The sequence below is a fragment of the Zootermopsis nevadensis genome, unplaced genomic scaffold, assembly GCF_977971745.1.
Source record: "Zootermopsis nevadensis isolate Lab colony 2312 unplaced genomic scaffold, Znev_1.0 Znev_ptg000009l, whole genome shotgun sequence".
NCBI lineage: Eukaryota > Metazoa > Arthropoda > Insecta > Blattodea > Termopsidae > Zootermopsis > Zootermopsis nevadensis.
Window position 1 is genome coordinate 3836068 of NW_028259141.1, and position 16492 is coordinate 3852559.

A 16492-nucleotide genomic window follows, 5' to 3' on the forward strand; every position below is an offset into this window, starting at 1 on the left:
GTATCTGGCGGCCATAGTCGATCGTGATGCTGGTTTTGTGTGGGCTGCGGGGCGAAGTTCCCGCCCTCTCTCTGCGTTCAGTCTGTTTCTGGGGCCCACCTAGCCTCGTATCCCGTGACCACCGAGGGTAAAGCAGGCCGCAGCGTGAAGACGCTTGAGCACAGGAACAATTATCGCATCAACGAATTATCTGAGGCAGAATCGGATTCAACGCCAGAAAATTCTCTAACTTAACGAAAGTAAAACCACGAAGTACTCAAGACAAAGCTGAGAGGTTATTCAAGCGATTTTCAGTTCGAATCTCGTTCAAAGACACAATTCCCAACTTGTCGAAGGCAAATTCCTCAGCAGTTCCTAAAATAAATTTACACATTCGCCCTGTCCCATTCACAATTCATAACAAACTTATCATCCGCCATTTGAAGCCGCCTGTCAGATTAATGAAAATCTGTGGCTCCATATTCTAAAAGGAAAAATAGATTCAATTCCTGTCCCCTCTTAAAACACGCCCAAAATATCGGCTTCATCCAATCGCAGTAGACTAACATGTTGGCACCGGCTAACCCCAGCTTCCTGGTTCTTCTCAGTTACTTTATAGCAAGCACAGAATGTACTCCCGCGATCCATCATTCATAACCATCCTGTCATATTTAAATAATGGATACGCAACATTATCAGTTGATAGAGCGTTGAAGGAACAAGAATAAACACTACCTTATAAGTCGTGGTGAACGCCTTCTAACTGCTTTACCCATCAAACTACGTGTATCTCAGCCCTCGTGGCCAATGTCCGCAGTCAAGGAGGCCGTGGGGGTGGAAACTTCGAAGTCCTCCCTCTGTAGGCCTCATCTCCGCCTGGACCAGCAGCTTCAGGGCTCTGACGTCACCCCAGAGAATAGCCTAATTTCTCGATTTTGAGGCTAAAATCCAATTGTCGGGAGTTGGTAGTCAGTCCAGTGCTTCAAAAACATTCGAGTGCACAAGAACTTGTCAGTGGGGCGCATTTTCATACACCTTTTATTCTTATCCACCAAACTACGTGCTTTATTCATCCGCCGGTCGAATGCGGTAAATTATATTACCACAAAAACCTTTCCGATATTTGGGTAACCCTACAAATTGTACGGCACTTTACTTTTGAGACATCTGGTGGCATCCGTGTTAGTCGACAGAACGAAGCTAGTTTTGTGTTTCCAAACAATAAAATAGGATTTATCAATGGATTTAATGCTCGGAGCTTCTGAAAGTGCGTCGTTAAATAAACTATGAATAAATAAAAAATCATAGTTCTCTATAACCACACAGAGTCAGCAGATTAATTCGGAAACACCCGGTAGCTTATGGTCCTCAACATTAAACGTGCATCCTTTAATACACCCGTGAAATTACGGGAATACATGTACAGTTTATGTAAAGTAAAACTTACGGAAGCCGATCTTATGGAATGGACCAACATAGACTGCTTTACCCAGGCTCTGTGCCCCTCTGGGAATGGCTCCTCCTAATGAAACATCTCATGTGCAATAATTCTGGAAGCATTGGCAGTAGTTACATAATAAAGTACATTAACAGGCTTAGGAAGACACTGCAAAACTTGCTGGGAGGTCAGAATTTCAGAGTAAACCTCTCAGTACATGAGCAGACAACTTGAAACTTCCGTCCCAGCAAATGCGACATTGCAAAACACTTACAAAGAGCACAGTTTGTATTTACACAGAAGACTTCATTTCATGAACCTTGTACATGCTCGCTTGATAATTGAAGGGTCTTTTAAACTGAGGTGCTCTCGTGTCTGCTTTGCCAGGCTTCAGTCTGCAATAAGCACGCTGTTCCATACCATTAAAGCTTGTGATTTGTACTACAGCACACCACGTGGGATGACATCAGGTCAAAGGCGGTACTTCTGCCGTACTTCCTGCTTCTCGATGACAACATTGTCGATGATGATGATGAAGACCCTCAGTTACTAGGCACTCAGCCTCACTTTCAAGGTCAGTACAAAAATTTGCAACATTTAATTTGTGTTGCATGGGAATAATGTTTAATTTTTGACGTTCTATTACTTTTAGAAAAGGTGCTGAACCTGAGGGCCATGTTGCCTTCAAGTAACATAATAATATAAATGTCGCTGTTTTGATTAGGCCTTCGCTGATATTTGTGCACTGTAACTCTGGTATGGTTCAACATTCACACTGCCTTATTCTTTAACTTGCTTAATGCATATAAATGGCAGGTATTAGCAAAATAATGGTCATGACTGTGAACTGCAGACTGATATCAGTAACATAATGGGTTGTTAACTTCTTGAAGTACAGTCTCTTCTAGAAGCTGAGCATTTACTCAGCTAGTCCAGAGATTAGCCATTTGTAACATTTTTTAACATACGAGAACTTTTCCAGTGAGGCGCTTCTAGCACCCCACCTGCCCTCCAATATATTTGCAGCTGTTTGATGTCTGGACATCCTTTCATTCCGCAGGGGATGGGCCACTTAGCATGTTGAAAATGTTTAAACGTACCTTTTAAGAAGGTGGCTGTCCTGTCGGTTGTAATGCTGTCATATTGTAGAAGATTACAGACGTTTCAGAGGTGCATGCTACCTCCATTATCAGGGAGATTATGATGCAGGCAGCAAGCACCTCTGAAATGTGGTTAAACTTCTGCCACATGATGGCATGACAGCCCACAAGAAACACATCTTCATATTCATGACTGTGAGGACCTGAAATTATACGTTAATAAATTTATGTTGAGTGAGGTCTGATGATGGACACTGAGATAGGCTGTATTGAACATTCAGAGTCAGACACAACACAGAGAGTTGTTTAATTTTCGTGAGCTTGGTCTTTGTTTTACATTGAAGGTACAATTTTATCATCATGTTTTCAGAGACATAACATTTGTGTTGTCTTATAAACACTGCAGTAAGGATATTTCGGTACATTTTAATTTGCCTGCTTTGATGTGACTTCTGTAATATGTATTGCAGTTTGTCATTTGTTTCACCTCCTCTGGACGAAATCCACGAGCAGCGCCCAACCACAGTGATAACAACCTCCATTGGATTTTAAGCTTGTATCTGATATATGCAGTGTAAATTATAAAGTTAGGTAATGATGCTTTTTATTATTGCCTCACACAATCAGTGATATTTTATTACATATGTTTGAAAAATTGACAAGAAACCAACAAACTGCTTAGAAGATAAATGGCTACAGGCTTCAACCAGTTTTAGGCTCTACCAAAAATTATTATTATGGAATGGATTTTGTGTTGTCTGTCACAATAATATACATCAGTGAACAAAATTATGTGATGTTAAATGTAATACATTACAATAAAATCCTCTCGGGCTATCAGCCACGTCAAGTGGTTAACCAGTTGACGTGGCTGATAGCCCGAGAGGATTTTATTGTACACAGTCGCCGTGAAAGCTGAAGAACATGCATATATTACATTACATTTACAGATTGAGATTAAAGATACACTTAGGTCATATTTGGAACGTTGAATTTATTCCCAAAAGTATAATTCCATCATGGCAGGCTGTATTCATCAACTGACCTTAGAAAAAGTCCACAGCTCATGTGGTTAGTTGCCGAGTTCTCAATGTGGGAGCCCGGGTTGAAACCCAAGACAGTCCATGTAGGATTTATGGTGGGCAAAATGACACTGAAGACTCTCCTCAGATATTTCGTTCACTCAGACACTAGATTAATTGTGTCCGTTGCTTCGCATTATTTGTGGGCTGTAAGATCAGGTTTCTATGGGACGCATTTCCAGACAGGCAGTTGCTTCCCTTCACGATAATAACAGTAATGCAGAACGTTGCAGTATTATAATAAAAACGATACAGAATTAAAATCAATAATTTAAAATATGGGATGGGCTGTGGATTGTATAAAATCTATTGTTGCTGTGTGAAATGTGGTTCTGATGTTTCTCCCTTATAATGCTAAAAGTAAACTTGGGACCAGCTTTACATGGAGCATTAAACATTTATTATTATGGGGTGGCCATTTATTATTTCTTATTGTAATATATGTTTAGTGTTTGCTTGTATACTGTTGTTCCACTGGCCCAGTGTGTGTTGTGATCATGAGCGGTGTACCGATGTTCTATTTCTGTGTTGACTACAGTGGTATTCTGTGATAATGGGCCAGTTCCTGGTTTCCTGACTCGTGTTCTACCTTAATCCTATAAAATTGTTGCAGTAATCATTTGACAGTGCCCATAACAGAAATATTAACCAGCCATGTGGAGGGTCACACCAGTGCACTGATAAATGTAATTCTGCAAACCCTCCCTCACTGGGAGAGCTCGCAGTTCGAAAGCAGCCAGGAAGAAGTTGAGCAGTTTGCCCAAAGTCTTATTAAGTGTTGTCAAAAACTACAGTGAACTAAGGGAGTGAATAAAAGACCAGGGAACAGCTGTGTTGCCACGTATATTTTGTTAGATGCTTGTTTTCCATTTTCTTTCTTGAAAGTCAGTTGTGATTGGTGTTTAGTATCTGGAGCAATTGAAACTGAACCAAATCAGGTCACACCGGACTTAGATCTTCCTGGTATACCACTGAACCAACTCTTGGTTGCTGAGTTCATCATTAAATTATATTCCAGATCGCTGTTTACACTGTAGAACTCTGAATTCTTTATTTTTAAAGCAGATTGTGTTTGTAGGTGTCACTAGGTCTGTTCCGTTTATGTGTTAGAGAGTTGCGTAATGATACTTCAATTAACAAAGTTAACGTGCTTTGTGTGTGTTACCTACTCAGCTATGAGTATATGTTCTTCGATACTGGGAGTGCCGTGAATAAAACACGTTAAAGAGACCTCTATCTAACATTCGACGAGCCTTTTAAATGAGGTGAATTATGCAGTGACAGTGCGTATTAATTTGATTTTGAGTATTCAAATAACTTGTGTCTTTGATGTCAGCACGGAATAATTAGTCTGTAGTGCCATGATGATACTGTATGTGTAAGTGAAATATTTATTAGTGTCGTGATTTTAGATCTTGTGATTCAAAGTGGCAAGCCAGATAATCATTATTTTATTACTGTCATTAAAGAGGACTAATTGTTTATATTTATAAACATGCAAGCCGACTCCAGTGAGAAGTTAGCAGTTAGTAGTTAGAAGTGAGCTAAGTTTTCATACTTGTATGATAAAATAAAAAACAAAAATTGCTTGCATCATCACAACCTCAAATCCTACATAGAACGAAAGATAACTGGTAATAAGACAAATGCAGAGGAGTGCGTTGTTAAACTGTGGGCCAAATTAAACATGTCTTACATAAGCGAAAAGTGATTGAAATTTTGAGATTTTGGGTAGTTTTGGATCTCCAATAAGAACACGTATTCAGAGTTTCAGTCATGTAGTGCAAGTAGCAGCGATCATCTGTTATCTTGAGAATGTTGAAATAAAAAATGTTTCCTTACACCAGACTATTTTTGCTAAATATTTCAGTACACACACTCGTGTATTTGCGATACCCAGTTAAAGTATTCTGTCTTTTTTTATTTACATTTATTCAGCATGCCCCATTACAAGATTGCAATATTACATGCATTAATATAAAACACTTCAATAGAGTATACAACTCTAATATCATGATCCATTGCCACCGTTTGCACCTATGTTCCTGTGCTAAACTGCATTATAATCAATGGATTCAATGAATTTATTAAAATGACCTAAAAATTTCTGAACAATTTCTTCATGCAACACTGGCCACGTGCCACCATTCCTGACTATTGCATCTATTAAGTTCCGCCTTGGTTGTTGTAGTTTTTCGCAGTCATAGATGAGGTGATCCACTGTTTGTGCTGCTTTCAGGCATGAGCATGTTGGGTCGTCAATGATTCCAAACCTGTGTAGATATGATTTGTTTTTGCCATGTCCAGTCGTCATTGCTGCCAGTTCAGGACTTATTACAATATTTAGCTTCATTGTTTGTCGCACTGACGGGAAGAATTTCTTGCACGCTGCTCCTTTATTGGTGGCGCTCCACTCATTTTGCCATTTTATAATCCCTTCCTCCTTTGTTTCTTTAATAATTGTACTTTTAGGCTTCTTTGCATGTACTACATTTCCACCATCTTCTGCTGCTGCCTTCGCTAATCTGTCCGCTATTTCATTACCGAAAATTCTGATGTGTGCTTTGATCCACCCAAAATGAATAGTCCAATTTTGATCTTTGAGATTCCTTAATCTCTTTCTTATCTCAGATATTACAAAGCCATGTTTGAAGTTGTTTTTTAGTAGATCGAGAGAAACTTGACTATCTGTGTATGCCGCTACTATTCTTTCCTCAATGCTGATTTCCCTTAAAGTTGTTACTGCATCCAAGGCCTCTAGAATTCCGATCTGCTCAGCTTGATTGTTTGAGCAGTGATCGGGTAACTTGTTTTTAAGCTATGAATTAGTTCTCCATTTTTGAAGATAACAGCGGCAGCGCTCACCTTTCCCTGGTGTTTACTTCCATCTGTATAGATTTCCACAGTGTGTTAATTGAAGTCTTTCACTTCATCAAGAGTTATTCTTTCCGCTGGATGAGACCATTCCTTCTTGTTTAATGGTGCTCCGTACTCGGTAGAGTCATCTTTCAGTCTGTGTATAGTTTTATATATCTGCACTGCTTCTTCGATAGTAATGCAGATAGGATATTCTGTCTTCCTGGTCTTTTCGAAGTGTGCATTTGTCAGTAGTGAGCGACCAGCCCACTGCCTCTGCACTATTTCTACTCAATCCTTATCTTTGTCTGCTATAGCCAACTAGTAGGAATCAGGAGAGACTTGTGTGAGAAATGGCCAGGGAGTTTTGCTTAGGAAACATGTCGTTCATTGTTTTTTGTGCCATAAATCTACGGCATGGGACCGCCGGCTTTAATTCCCTTCCGCAGGAAGTTGTTCTATGGATTTTTATCACCCCTTAAAATTCCATCAAACTCAGCAGTGTTTGAACTCGCGTACCTTGGGTCCAGTGGCGACGACATTAACCACTAGTGCACTGAGGACGACAAGTTCGTTGAAATATTACTTTGCTAAAATAATAACAGGAAAGTTTATGAACATGTTTTTTATTTAATATTCTTAAATATATTAATTAGAAACAATTCAGAAAACATTAAATAATTTAACTATTTAACAAAAAATAAACAATTGAACTATTTTACAAAGAACTAAACTATTTCACTATTTAAATACTGAAGTATTTAACAAAAAAACTAAATAATTTATTTATTTAACAAATGTGAACAATTCAGATATTTAACAAAAAAATGAACAGTCTAACTATTTAAATACTAAACTATTTAACAAAAAATAAACAATTGAACTATTTTACAAAGAACTAAACTATTTTACTATTTAAATACTGAAGTATTTAACAAAAAAACTAAATAATTTATTTATTTAAAAAATTTAAACAATTGAGATATTTGAACAGTCAAAGTATTTTACTATTTAAATACTGAAGTATTTAACAAAAAAACTAAATAATTTATTTATTTAAAAAATTTAAACAATTGAGATATTTGAACAGTCAAAGTATTTAACATCCATTCCTTGGAGCCCAGTTGCTTTGCCGGAGTTCGATGACGTAGTCGATCTTAAACTTTATTCTGCTAGAGAGCACTGCCTTCTTATTTATTAGTTCCTTCATTGTATGAAGGAACTCAGACAGATCCTGCAAGAAAACAAAAATTTAAAGTCACATTTCATGGGCATAATTAACTTCTTACGCTTATAAGCCGACACATAAAACTAGAAAATTCTGCCACTACTCATGTAGTTCACATAGAACTTGCTGTGTGGGAAGGCGCGTGTAAACTTAAATTGAGAGCTGAAGGTTGCTGTCTCGAACAAAACGTAAGTATGTGTCTCATCTAAACTAAGGCATAAACCGAGATTTTCGGTGGCTGAGCCTAGACATGACCCTTCGATCAGATTCCTGCTTTGTCCTGTCAGGACTGAGTGAATTCTGACATGATTCAGCAGAGGTGATGAGAGGAAAAGTAAAAGTCTAACCCAATACTGAGCAAGATTCCCGTCGCACTAGACGGGGACAAGTTGAAGCCACGGCATGAGGCGTCTTCATATGAAACGTGTAAGAGTGCAGAAGAGTATAAGGAAATTCAGAAGAACATGTCATGGTGATCATTTATCACACAGAAACACTATTCAGAATATTGTCAGCGAGCTCAGAAAGGTATTTCATATCAGAATAGATGCAACATCCTCACGCGTTCTTTACAATGTGCACTTTCAAGCATCGAATCCACCTTCTGTGACAGTTCCCAATTTCGCCACCACATGGACTGGAAAGACAGATGGACGAGAAGGTGCGACCAGCCCATAATGCCTTCTCACTATGATTTTGTGCAAAGAATGTATAACAATTAAGAAGACTTGCATGTTACAAAATGGAAGCCAGAAAGTCAGTGAGATCAAAGGGACACACTTACTGCTTTTTGCATTGTACCTTCCGTATAAACCTGTGGTCATCATAGAGCCCAAAGGAAGGCAATAAATTACACGGTAGGAGAACTGCAAAATTAAAACTGAAAGTATTCCAAAATGAAAACAAATATACTTGGCTCTTGCTCTCGAAATCCTTTCCGGCCGTCATCAGTAGTGTGCAGAGGCACTCCAAGGAATGCTCGTCTTCTTGGGAAAGGAGACGTTTAATGCAATGCTGCATGGTGCTTGTGGCGAGCATTTCTGCTTTATGCAGTTCGCCAATAAACCTGTAACATAGTGAAGAATATATCACTTGGGTTGAGTTAAGACAATAGTAAAAGTCCAAAGAACAGAAGAGAAATGAGGTTCTTTGCCTCTACAAGTTACAGAAAGATTTGTGCCTTAAAATAATGAGAACTTTTGTTTAAATAGATGGAATTTAATCAGTGTCTTGTGTGTGATATATATTTTTGAGGTGAAATATAATATTTCTGTACGTGGTCCTGTAAAAATCTGTATCTGTTTATAAATATACAACAGCTGAGACCGAATATTGAAAATTTCAAATTAAATAATTATTTTTATGTAATTTGCATTTGATTCTGTATGGAGGTAAGCCATCAGTGCCATTTCACGATGCAAATACCAAGAAGAAGAAATACCGAGGAAGTGGAGACTTTATGATAGTGTGTGATCATGTAAGCAGCAGCATTATGAAGCACATTTAGAAATTGGTCCTGGATTTTGTGGAACACTTGCATACTGGAGGGCAAGAACCCATTAACATTTCAAATTTCCTCTCAGTCTCTTGTCCTAATTCACAACGCTTAAGTTCACTACTTTCAGAGTCACTGATGAATCAAATGTAGAGCTTCAAAATCACAAAGAAAAATGTAAGTTACCTGATGTTTCCTATGGATTTCATTCGTATCCTTCGCAGTTCCTGCTGTAGTTCGGTTTTCTTTGCCTGCAGAAAAAATAAGTAGAAAAGATTAGAAATCGCCTTTTTTGATGGTATCTTGTAAGAGCCCTTCTTTAATGCACAGCTTTCAACATATGTAAGTTTGCATTTTAAAGTTTGTGTCCACGATACTCAGCCGGTCAAGAAGCCCCCTGCCTTTATGCCTCCAAAAGAACGCCATGACCTAATGAGAAATGTCGAGTGCAGCCGGAGTCCATTATTATGAGAGTTTACAACATTTGGAAAAAAATGAGTACATTAAGTGCTCATTATAGGAAGTTAAACTAACCTAAGAAGTTAGGAAAATGTTTTTTCATCTTGAGGTACCATTTATATCATAATAATTTAAATTAAGTTTATGTGCGTTCTACAGTCAGTCTTTATCAATTATGTCTCTTTCTTGTCTTTCAAGAAGTCTTAAAACCTGAACAACATATTGAATAATAATTTTTCAAATGATAGATATTCATCTTCAAGCAAAAAGGGAGGAGACATCTATTCCATTCGATCAAGCAGACGGAGCTATTCCCAATCTGTGGACAGAAGCGTAATAACACACGACCGTAGACAAAGACATTAGAGAAGAACTTACTGGGTCTGCTGTTTCCTCAATCTCTTTCTGTGTGGCTTCTTGATTTATGCCTGATTCAGAATTCTTTTCAAATTCGGCCCGGCATCGACCTAGCAGCAACTTCCTGAAGGTCACCTCTGGTTCGCCATTGTTCCCACGCTCTGCCGGAACTTTTATGCCGGAGAGAACCTTGCACATTCGTGCATAAATCTCTGTGAACTTTGGTTCATCAACAGCCTGCACATAAAAACACACAACATTATCACTTTGCTCTCATGTTATATTTATGAAAAACAACTCTGTTGAGCATACGTTACATAAACTAAATTTATGAAATGATGGCCACCTAAATGAAGCTTCAACAAAAGTAAATCTTTATCCCTTAAACCTGAGAAACTCAAAATCTCAGTCAGATGCAAGACACATTTCATGACAGCCTTAATTTTCTTGCATAAGATAAACATTTTTAGATGAGAGCAGATAAATTCTAAGCTTGGAGGTGAATTTAAAGAGAGAACAATCAGCTTACTGCTTTTTAAGATTATTATCATAGTGAACAGTAACAATTATAATTTTCACTTGCCCCTAGCGTCTCCAATACTACACTGAGGATAACTTCAATATTTAAGAAATTGAGCTGCAAAGTTACAAAAGAAGGGAATTTCTATCAATATGACGTCTCTGTCTGAATGTATCAGCTGCTAAAGACCGGTGCCTCACCTTTTCAAATATGAGGTCGATGACGCCCTTCAGGCGATCGCTGCTGTCAATTGGCAGAGCCTGGACCTGGGAAACAAGTTTGTCGAACTTGTCAGGCGTGAGTTTGTTGAGCAAACTGCGAGCCTTCTTTAACAGCTCCTGCAACATCAAGTTCCCTCTCATCATCTGACAGAACGCAAACACAGAAATAAAGCGAAACATGTTTTACTTCCTTAAAGCCTTCATAGAGATGATTAAAACCTAGAGCCAGTTGCTCTGCATGCGCCGTCCAGCCGCGTTTTGTCTACACCGAAGAAGAAGTCTGTTGTTATGAGAAGCCAATGTCTATTGAGAAATATAATTACAATGCATACTCATTATATGTAATTAAACACTTGGAAAGGTAAACATTGCTTCTAAAATCAAAAAGTAGGCAAAAAGAAAGTTTATTTTTTAGTGTGGCAAAGTTCCAATAAGAAGTGATGAGGAAATTAGGAGGAGACGAATTCCGGAAATGCTTGCAGCTTCTCAGATGGAAATGTCTGATCTTTAAGAGCATCAAGATTAAAATATAGACCTACAATTTTGCCTGTTCCTTAATTTGGTGATGAACCTTCAGTTTCAATAAGCCACCTAGTTAGTTAGAGTAGACTTAGAGCAGGACTGTTCCTTTCAGCCATCTTGCATTGGGGAAGATACAGCATTATTGACTGTTTCCAGGATCCTGTCCTTAAATGAATGCCAGGAACATACCTGACTCTGGGCAGCCTGCTCGTTGTTGGTCGCCGGCTTCCTTCGCCCAGGTCGCCAGGCGTTTTCAGCTCTCGACAGTTTTACCTCAGTGAGCTTGATTTCAATGATGTTCTTTGTTTCAGTGGCTGGCCTTGCTGCAGGCTGCTGTGAATGACACCAAAGCAACACAACATTAACCAAAAGTGTTCACTCTTAAATGTTGTTTTGATCACAGTTTTACGTACAATTTTTCCATTTTTTGGCTTTAATCATGCATTTAATACATTACTCGATGCTTCCTACAGCTCAGATAATAAGAGACCTGTATGTATAAAGCCCTAAACAGTACATGACTGAAATTAGGCTCCAGGTGTTGTGTTCATCACCTCTCACAAAAAATACAACACTTCTTCTGCTGCAGTTGACATAGAACTGTTCACTTTATTATTTTCTATCACAGTTTATATGTTCACAACTGCATCATCAGTGAAAGATGATACATCCAAATTATGCTATTTCATCTGTGAAAGCCTTGGGTACCCTCTCTTTTGACAGAGAGTACTCGTGTCCGACCCCATCGACATCGCGAGTCACCGAGTAACTGCCTTAAGCTATACTTCGTCCTACAAACTACACTCTGACAGCTACAGATGAAATCCTTCTCCTCCTCTTCAACAAATGATTCAGTCCGAAATGGATTTGACTTCTCACTTTTATTTACACGCCTTAGAAAGCACTTACCTCTTCATTTTTCCAATATCTGACAATTTTCAGTTACTGTTTAGTATTTATGATTTCAAGGAATCGTTCATTAATGCACAGAATAACTCTGAGCCATGCCCCACAATGCAACAGAAAGTTTAAACGTACCTGATTTTTGTCATCCTTGATTGCCTTCAGCTTCTCAATTAGTTGTGTTGCAGCAAAGTCTGTAACAATCGATAATTATTTTAGATAGTAAAATTCCTCTTTTGACTATATGTTAACAAACAAGAAAGTTTGTCTTTCGAAACTGTTACGAATGTAAAGATGGAAAAAGACGAGAGGGTTTTCCGAAGACCAGAAACCCATGTCTCATGCAGCGTAAAGAGTAGTCGGAGACTGTATTTATAAACTCCATCCTGAAATATGTTCATTCAGAACATGAAAATTTAAAGTCCTTATGTGACATTAAAACTGGCAAGATCTCATTACCACAGCCAATACACATCCACAATTAAGAACAGTGTTGCCAGTTAAGACGTAATTCCAATAGGATTTTGTAGTGTTTAGGACTCGCAGACTGCGCATTGGGAGACTCTTGTCTAAGTAATAAATTCATGTCAATACGAAGCCAGCGTCTGCTTCGGTGTTCACACAGAAGTTGAGGAATCTAATTGTGGGTACAATCAAACAAAGTTGCTCCTCATCACTAATGTCCAAAATACAAAGAATTTTGTGGTTTTTGAAAAGGGGACATGACCGTACCAAATCAGAACCACGGTCTAAAAAATAATAAGAGAAGATTAATGTGAGGAATGTTTGTAACCAAACAATTCAGTCTGCTGCTTTGCCCTTTCATCTGCTATATATAATTAAGGTTAAGTGACACAGAAATAATTATGGCTCTTTTAATGTAGTGGCGTACAATTTGTCTCACATTTTAAGTGCAGAACGCAGACACACATTGTTTTAGAACAAGATTGTGTGGGCCTTAGGTGTAAAGAGTGGCAGCTGATAATGTTGGAAATTATCCCACATTTCGACTAACAATGGAGTTGCCTTCTTCAGGTTAGAGATTGCAACCGAAATGTTTTGTGAAATGGATAATTTCAAACTTTAATGCCTTTCACCTCCTAAGGCTCGAGTTCAAAATATGAGAGCAAACTCTCTTCTTCTTTGGGTACATAAATTAGTCTGCAACTCAGGGCGAAGGTAACTGGAACAAAATGCCTAGGAGAATATCTGGATATCTCATGAGACATGCAGGAACATGGTAATGAACAGAATTTCATACTGAGGCAATTTGCAGCCTGTAATCTTTGACTTAGTACTTAAATAGAATGAGAGCAAACATACTTTCTGCTTGCAGCTCCTTGATCTGCTCAGCCTGCAGATTTCTTTCCTTCCTTAGCTTTTCCTTCTCCTCTCTGACGGCTCGGAGACTGACTTTGTGTTTCTCCCCTTGCCGGCGCTCGAACAAGATTTGGTTTTTGAGCTCCGTGTCTGTAACAATTCACGACTGCATCAAATGGTCTGTTAAATTCCTCATGTGACGTTATTTCAAGAAACAGCGTCAGGAGTTAAGTATTACTACGAAAAGAAAAGAGTTTGTTTAGTTAAAAAAAATGAACTTTAATAAGAGTTTGTAATTTTGAAATTGCATTTTTCTTGCCCGTGATCAAAGTCCAAATTCAGTTTAAGAGTCACTTCCAGTTGGAAAAACCAGTGTCTCTTACGCAATGCATTACTGATTGCTATTTGCAGTGTTTAAAACTGGGATTTGCATGCTGGTCACCGGAAAACATTCTTCTTAACGAAGACGTCGTTAAACAGCCTGGCTCTCATCGAGTCTTCCCGAAAGAGGGATGGGTGTCTACCCTGGGGGACCATCAGACAGACCTCCTCCTCGTCACTTGTGACTGAGGCGCAAGGTACACGTGGACACAAAATTAATCTTGGTCTCAACTCTCAGAGAGCAAAGTAAACGTACATAATTCACTAGAAAATGATTCTTTGAAGTCCAGCAAATTTAAAATGTCTGAGAATGACTATTAAAAAAGCAAAATTGCAATGCATGTAACATTTCTTGGTTTTCCTTCTGACAAAATCACTTAAAATAATGAAGAGTTGCTGGAAGTCTGGGGGGCATATCTGGACATCTAGAAAGACGTACATAAACATAATACTGACTGTACTCCACAACTTACTGCATGCACGGAATTAAACGACACTTACTCTCTGCTGCCAGCATCCTGATCCTGTTCATCAAGAAGCAAGTGATCCTCGTGTCTTCTGTTTCAGCAGGGTTTACCTGAGGACAGACAAAAAATGAGTCATTTTATAGTCCAAGAATTCTCTGCAACTTCATGAGGTTAATATTTATTATGAAATTGTTGTCCCAGTCACACACAAATCGCATGTGCCTTTGCTGTTTGTGCTGTACTGCTATCGATTTTCGTTTCTGCCAGAAAATATTAAGAAGACCTCACTTATAGAAAGAGAAATTAAGGCTGTGTCAGATAACGAGGGCTTCCTTTTAATGAATGATTTACCTTTAAAATTAGCATGTTAGGAAACGTTTCAAAGCTTTAATTGCAATATACAAGTCAGTTTATGATTAATCTGTAATACAAGACAACGATCCTGAGAAATTAAGCTGTTCACTCAACAATAACTTTCCTCTAGACGAAAAAATTAAGACTGAAAACAACCTTTAACAATGTCTGAATGTGACGAGTGACCCAGTCATAGGTCCCTATCAGCTGTTTAGCTTAGCCGGAATTCAAGTAACTTTGTTGATGATGGCCGACGTGTGTTGCTGCTAGCATTTGAATTCTTAAGAATGACATAAAATCCCTCAAGATAACGAAATAATAATATTAATAATAAGTAGGAAACCCTTGACTCACCCATTGTGAAGAGCTGGAGACCTCCATGTCGCAGGCAGCAAGATTTGAATAACAAATTAAACAGGTTGCAGGAAAGATTTTCACTATATAGAGAATTATCTTGTTCTAGAAGCTGCTCACACCAAAATACGTTTCACACTGAGGAGAGCCAACCAACCACTGAGTAGAGTAGTACCAACCAACCAAAGAAGCTAACTGAGGGCAGAGGCCTGCGCAAGCGCAAGCATCGTCCCTACCTAGGTGAAACCATTCCTGCGCACAAGACGCATTGCTGGAAATGGTAAACGGTCGTAATATAAGAACGGAAATTTTGCTAACGCTAACGGGGTTTCGTCGTGGCGGGAGCCTCAACCATTCAAACTGGGATTTGTTGCTGCTGATGGGAGGTTATCCTGTCAGGCAAGTTGTCGAAGGAATTTGGTTGGTTGGGTCTCTGGGGTATGAACCCAGAGAGGGAGGGGCCGTTTCGGCTGAAGGCCTCTGCGGCATGGGGGGAAGATCACTTCAGCTGATGGCCTCCATGATCGGGGGGAAGGGTGGCGGGCCGTGCCCCTATTAAGTTATACCCTGGCATTCGCCTTACAACTGAGGAAAGCACGGAAAACCTCAGTCAGGATAGCCGAGTAGTCTAACCACTCGTTGTGCTGACTTGGCCGTCTTTTGGGGATGGCTTCGGCTGGCCTGCTGAACATCAGTCGCCCTCGGTTGCCCTTGGGTGAACTCTGGCAGCCCTCATTCGGCAGAGTAGAGTAGTGGGGGTGTGGACTGCTATTTATACCTACATAACCTGTGACGCAACAGTCAGTAGAGGGCGTGCAATACGGTTCATTCAGGCGTGCATAAGAAATGAGAAATGAACCTTATGGCATGCCAGCCGAGATTGTTGCGCGTGTTCGTATTTTATATGAGCACCTGCGTTTCATATTTATACATTCTTTGTAGTTAAAGAAATACAAATTGAATTACTCCAAGTTATAATTTTTTGACATTCCATCATAAATGTAAGAAGTCGATTATTGATATTAAATATTTTCTGTGTAAAAGGAAATTAATTTAAAAGTAATGAAATTTTGCAGTTTAATTTGCACTTGTTTAAAAATAACTTCGTGTTTTTTTATACTTGTTCAATTTCAAATTCGATTTTTGAGGGGCCCGGGCAATGTTGAGCCCATCGCCCCTGGGCGAGGGAAAATGTTTTTCCCTTCGACTCCCGATTATTCATTTTGACCAATAAGAGAACGCAGGAAGGCAAGAACTCTGGAAGAAGTGTCCTGAGTTCGATTTCCTTCAAGGGCGGTTCCTTTGGCTCCGAAACTAAGCGAGACAGAAGAAGGGATCAGAGTTTTTTGCTTCGAAGAGGAGATTTCGGAAACGAAGGCCTCGACACTGAGTTCGAGACCCGACAAAGATGGTTTCTGTTGACGGGAAAGCACCCACGAGAAGAAATCGACGCCAA

At 39.1% G+C, this 16492-nt stretch overlaps 2 protein-coding genes across 3 annotated transcripts in view; both read right to left on the reverse strand.

The window, feature by feature from the left end:
- LOC147874388 (uncharacterized) overlaps positions 1-16492 on the reverse strand; it is a 117301-nt gene that overhangs the window by 52218 nt on the left and 48591 nt on the right. The gene's annotated exons all lie outside the window — the stretch shown is intronic.
- Positions 7459-15735, reverse strand: LOC147874391 (eukaryotic translation initiation factor 4 gamma 3-like). 2 transcript variants are annotated; one of them, XR_015534263.1, is made up of 9 exons: positions 15037-15735; positions 14363-14438; positions 13484-13630; positions 12296-12354; positions 11447-11590; positions 10715-10852; positions 10016-10231; positions 8596-9429; positions 7459-7689 (listed from the first exon to the last, which is right to left on the reverse strand). XR_015534263.1 is itself a non-coding variant. In XM_087345545.1 (8 exons), the coding sequence occupies exons 1-8, from the start codon at positions 15061-15063 to the stop codon at positions 9361-9363; spliced, it is 876 nt and encodes a 291-aa protein (XP_087201671.1). In that variant the 5' UTR covers positions 15064-15735; the 3' UTR covers positions 8170-9360. The 2 variants fall into 2 exon arrangements, 1 of the variants encoding a protein (XP_087201671.1); XM_087345545.1 differs by lacking the exon at positions 7459-7689 and having other exon boundaries at positions 8170-9429.

Coding starts and splice junctions, on each gene's coding strand:
- LOC147874391 (XM_087345545.1), bottom strand. CDS start 15,063: ATGGAGGTCTCCAGCTCTTCACAATGG. Junction 13,631..14,362: donor CAGGATGCTGGCAGCAGAGA/GTAAGTGTCGTT, acceptor GAATTGTTACAG/ACACGGAGCTCAAAAACCAA. Junction 11,591..12,295: donor TCAAGGATGACAAAAATCAG/GTACGTTTAAAC, acceptor TGTCATTCACAG/CAGCCTGCAGCAAGGCCAGC.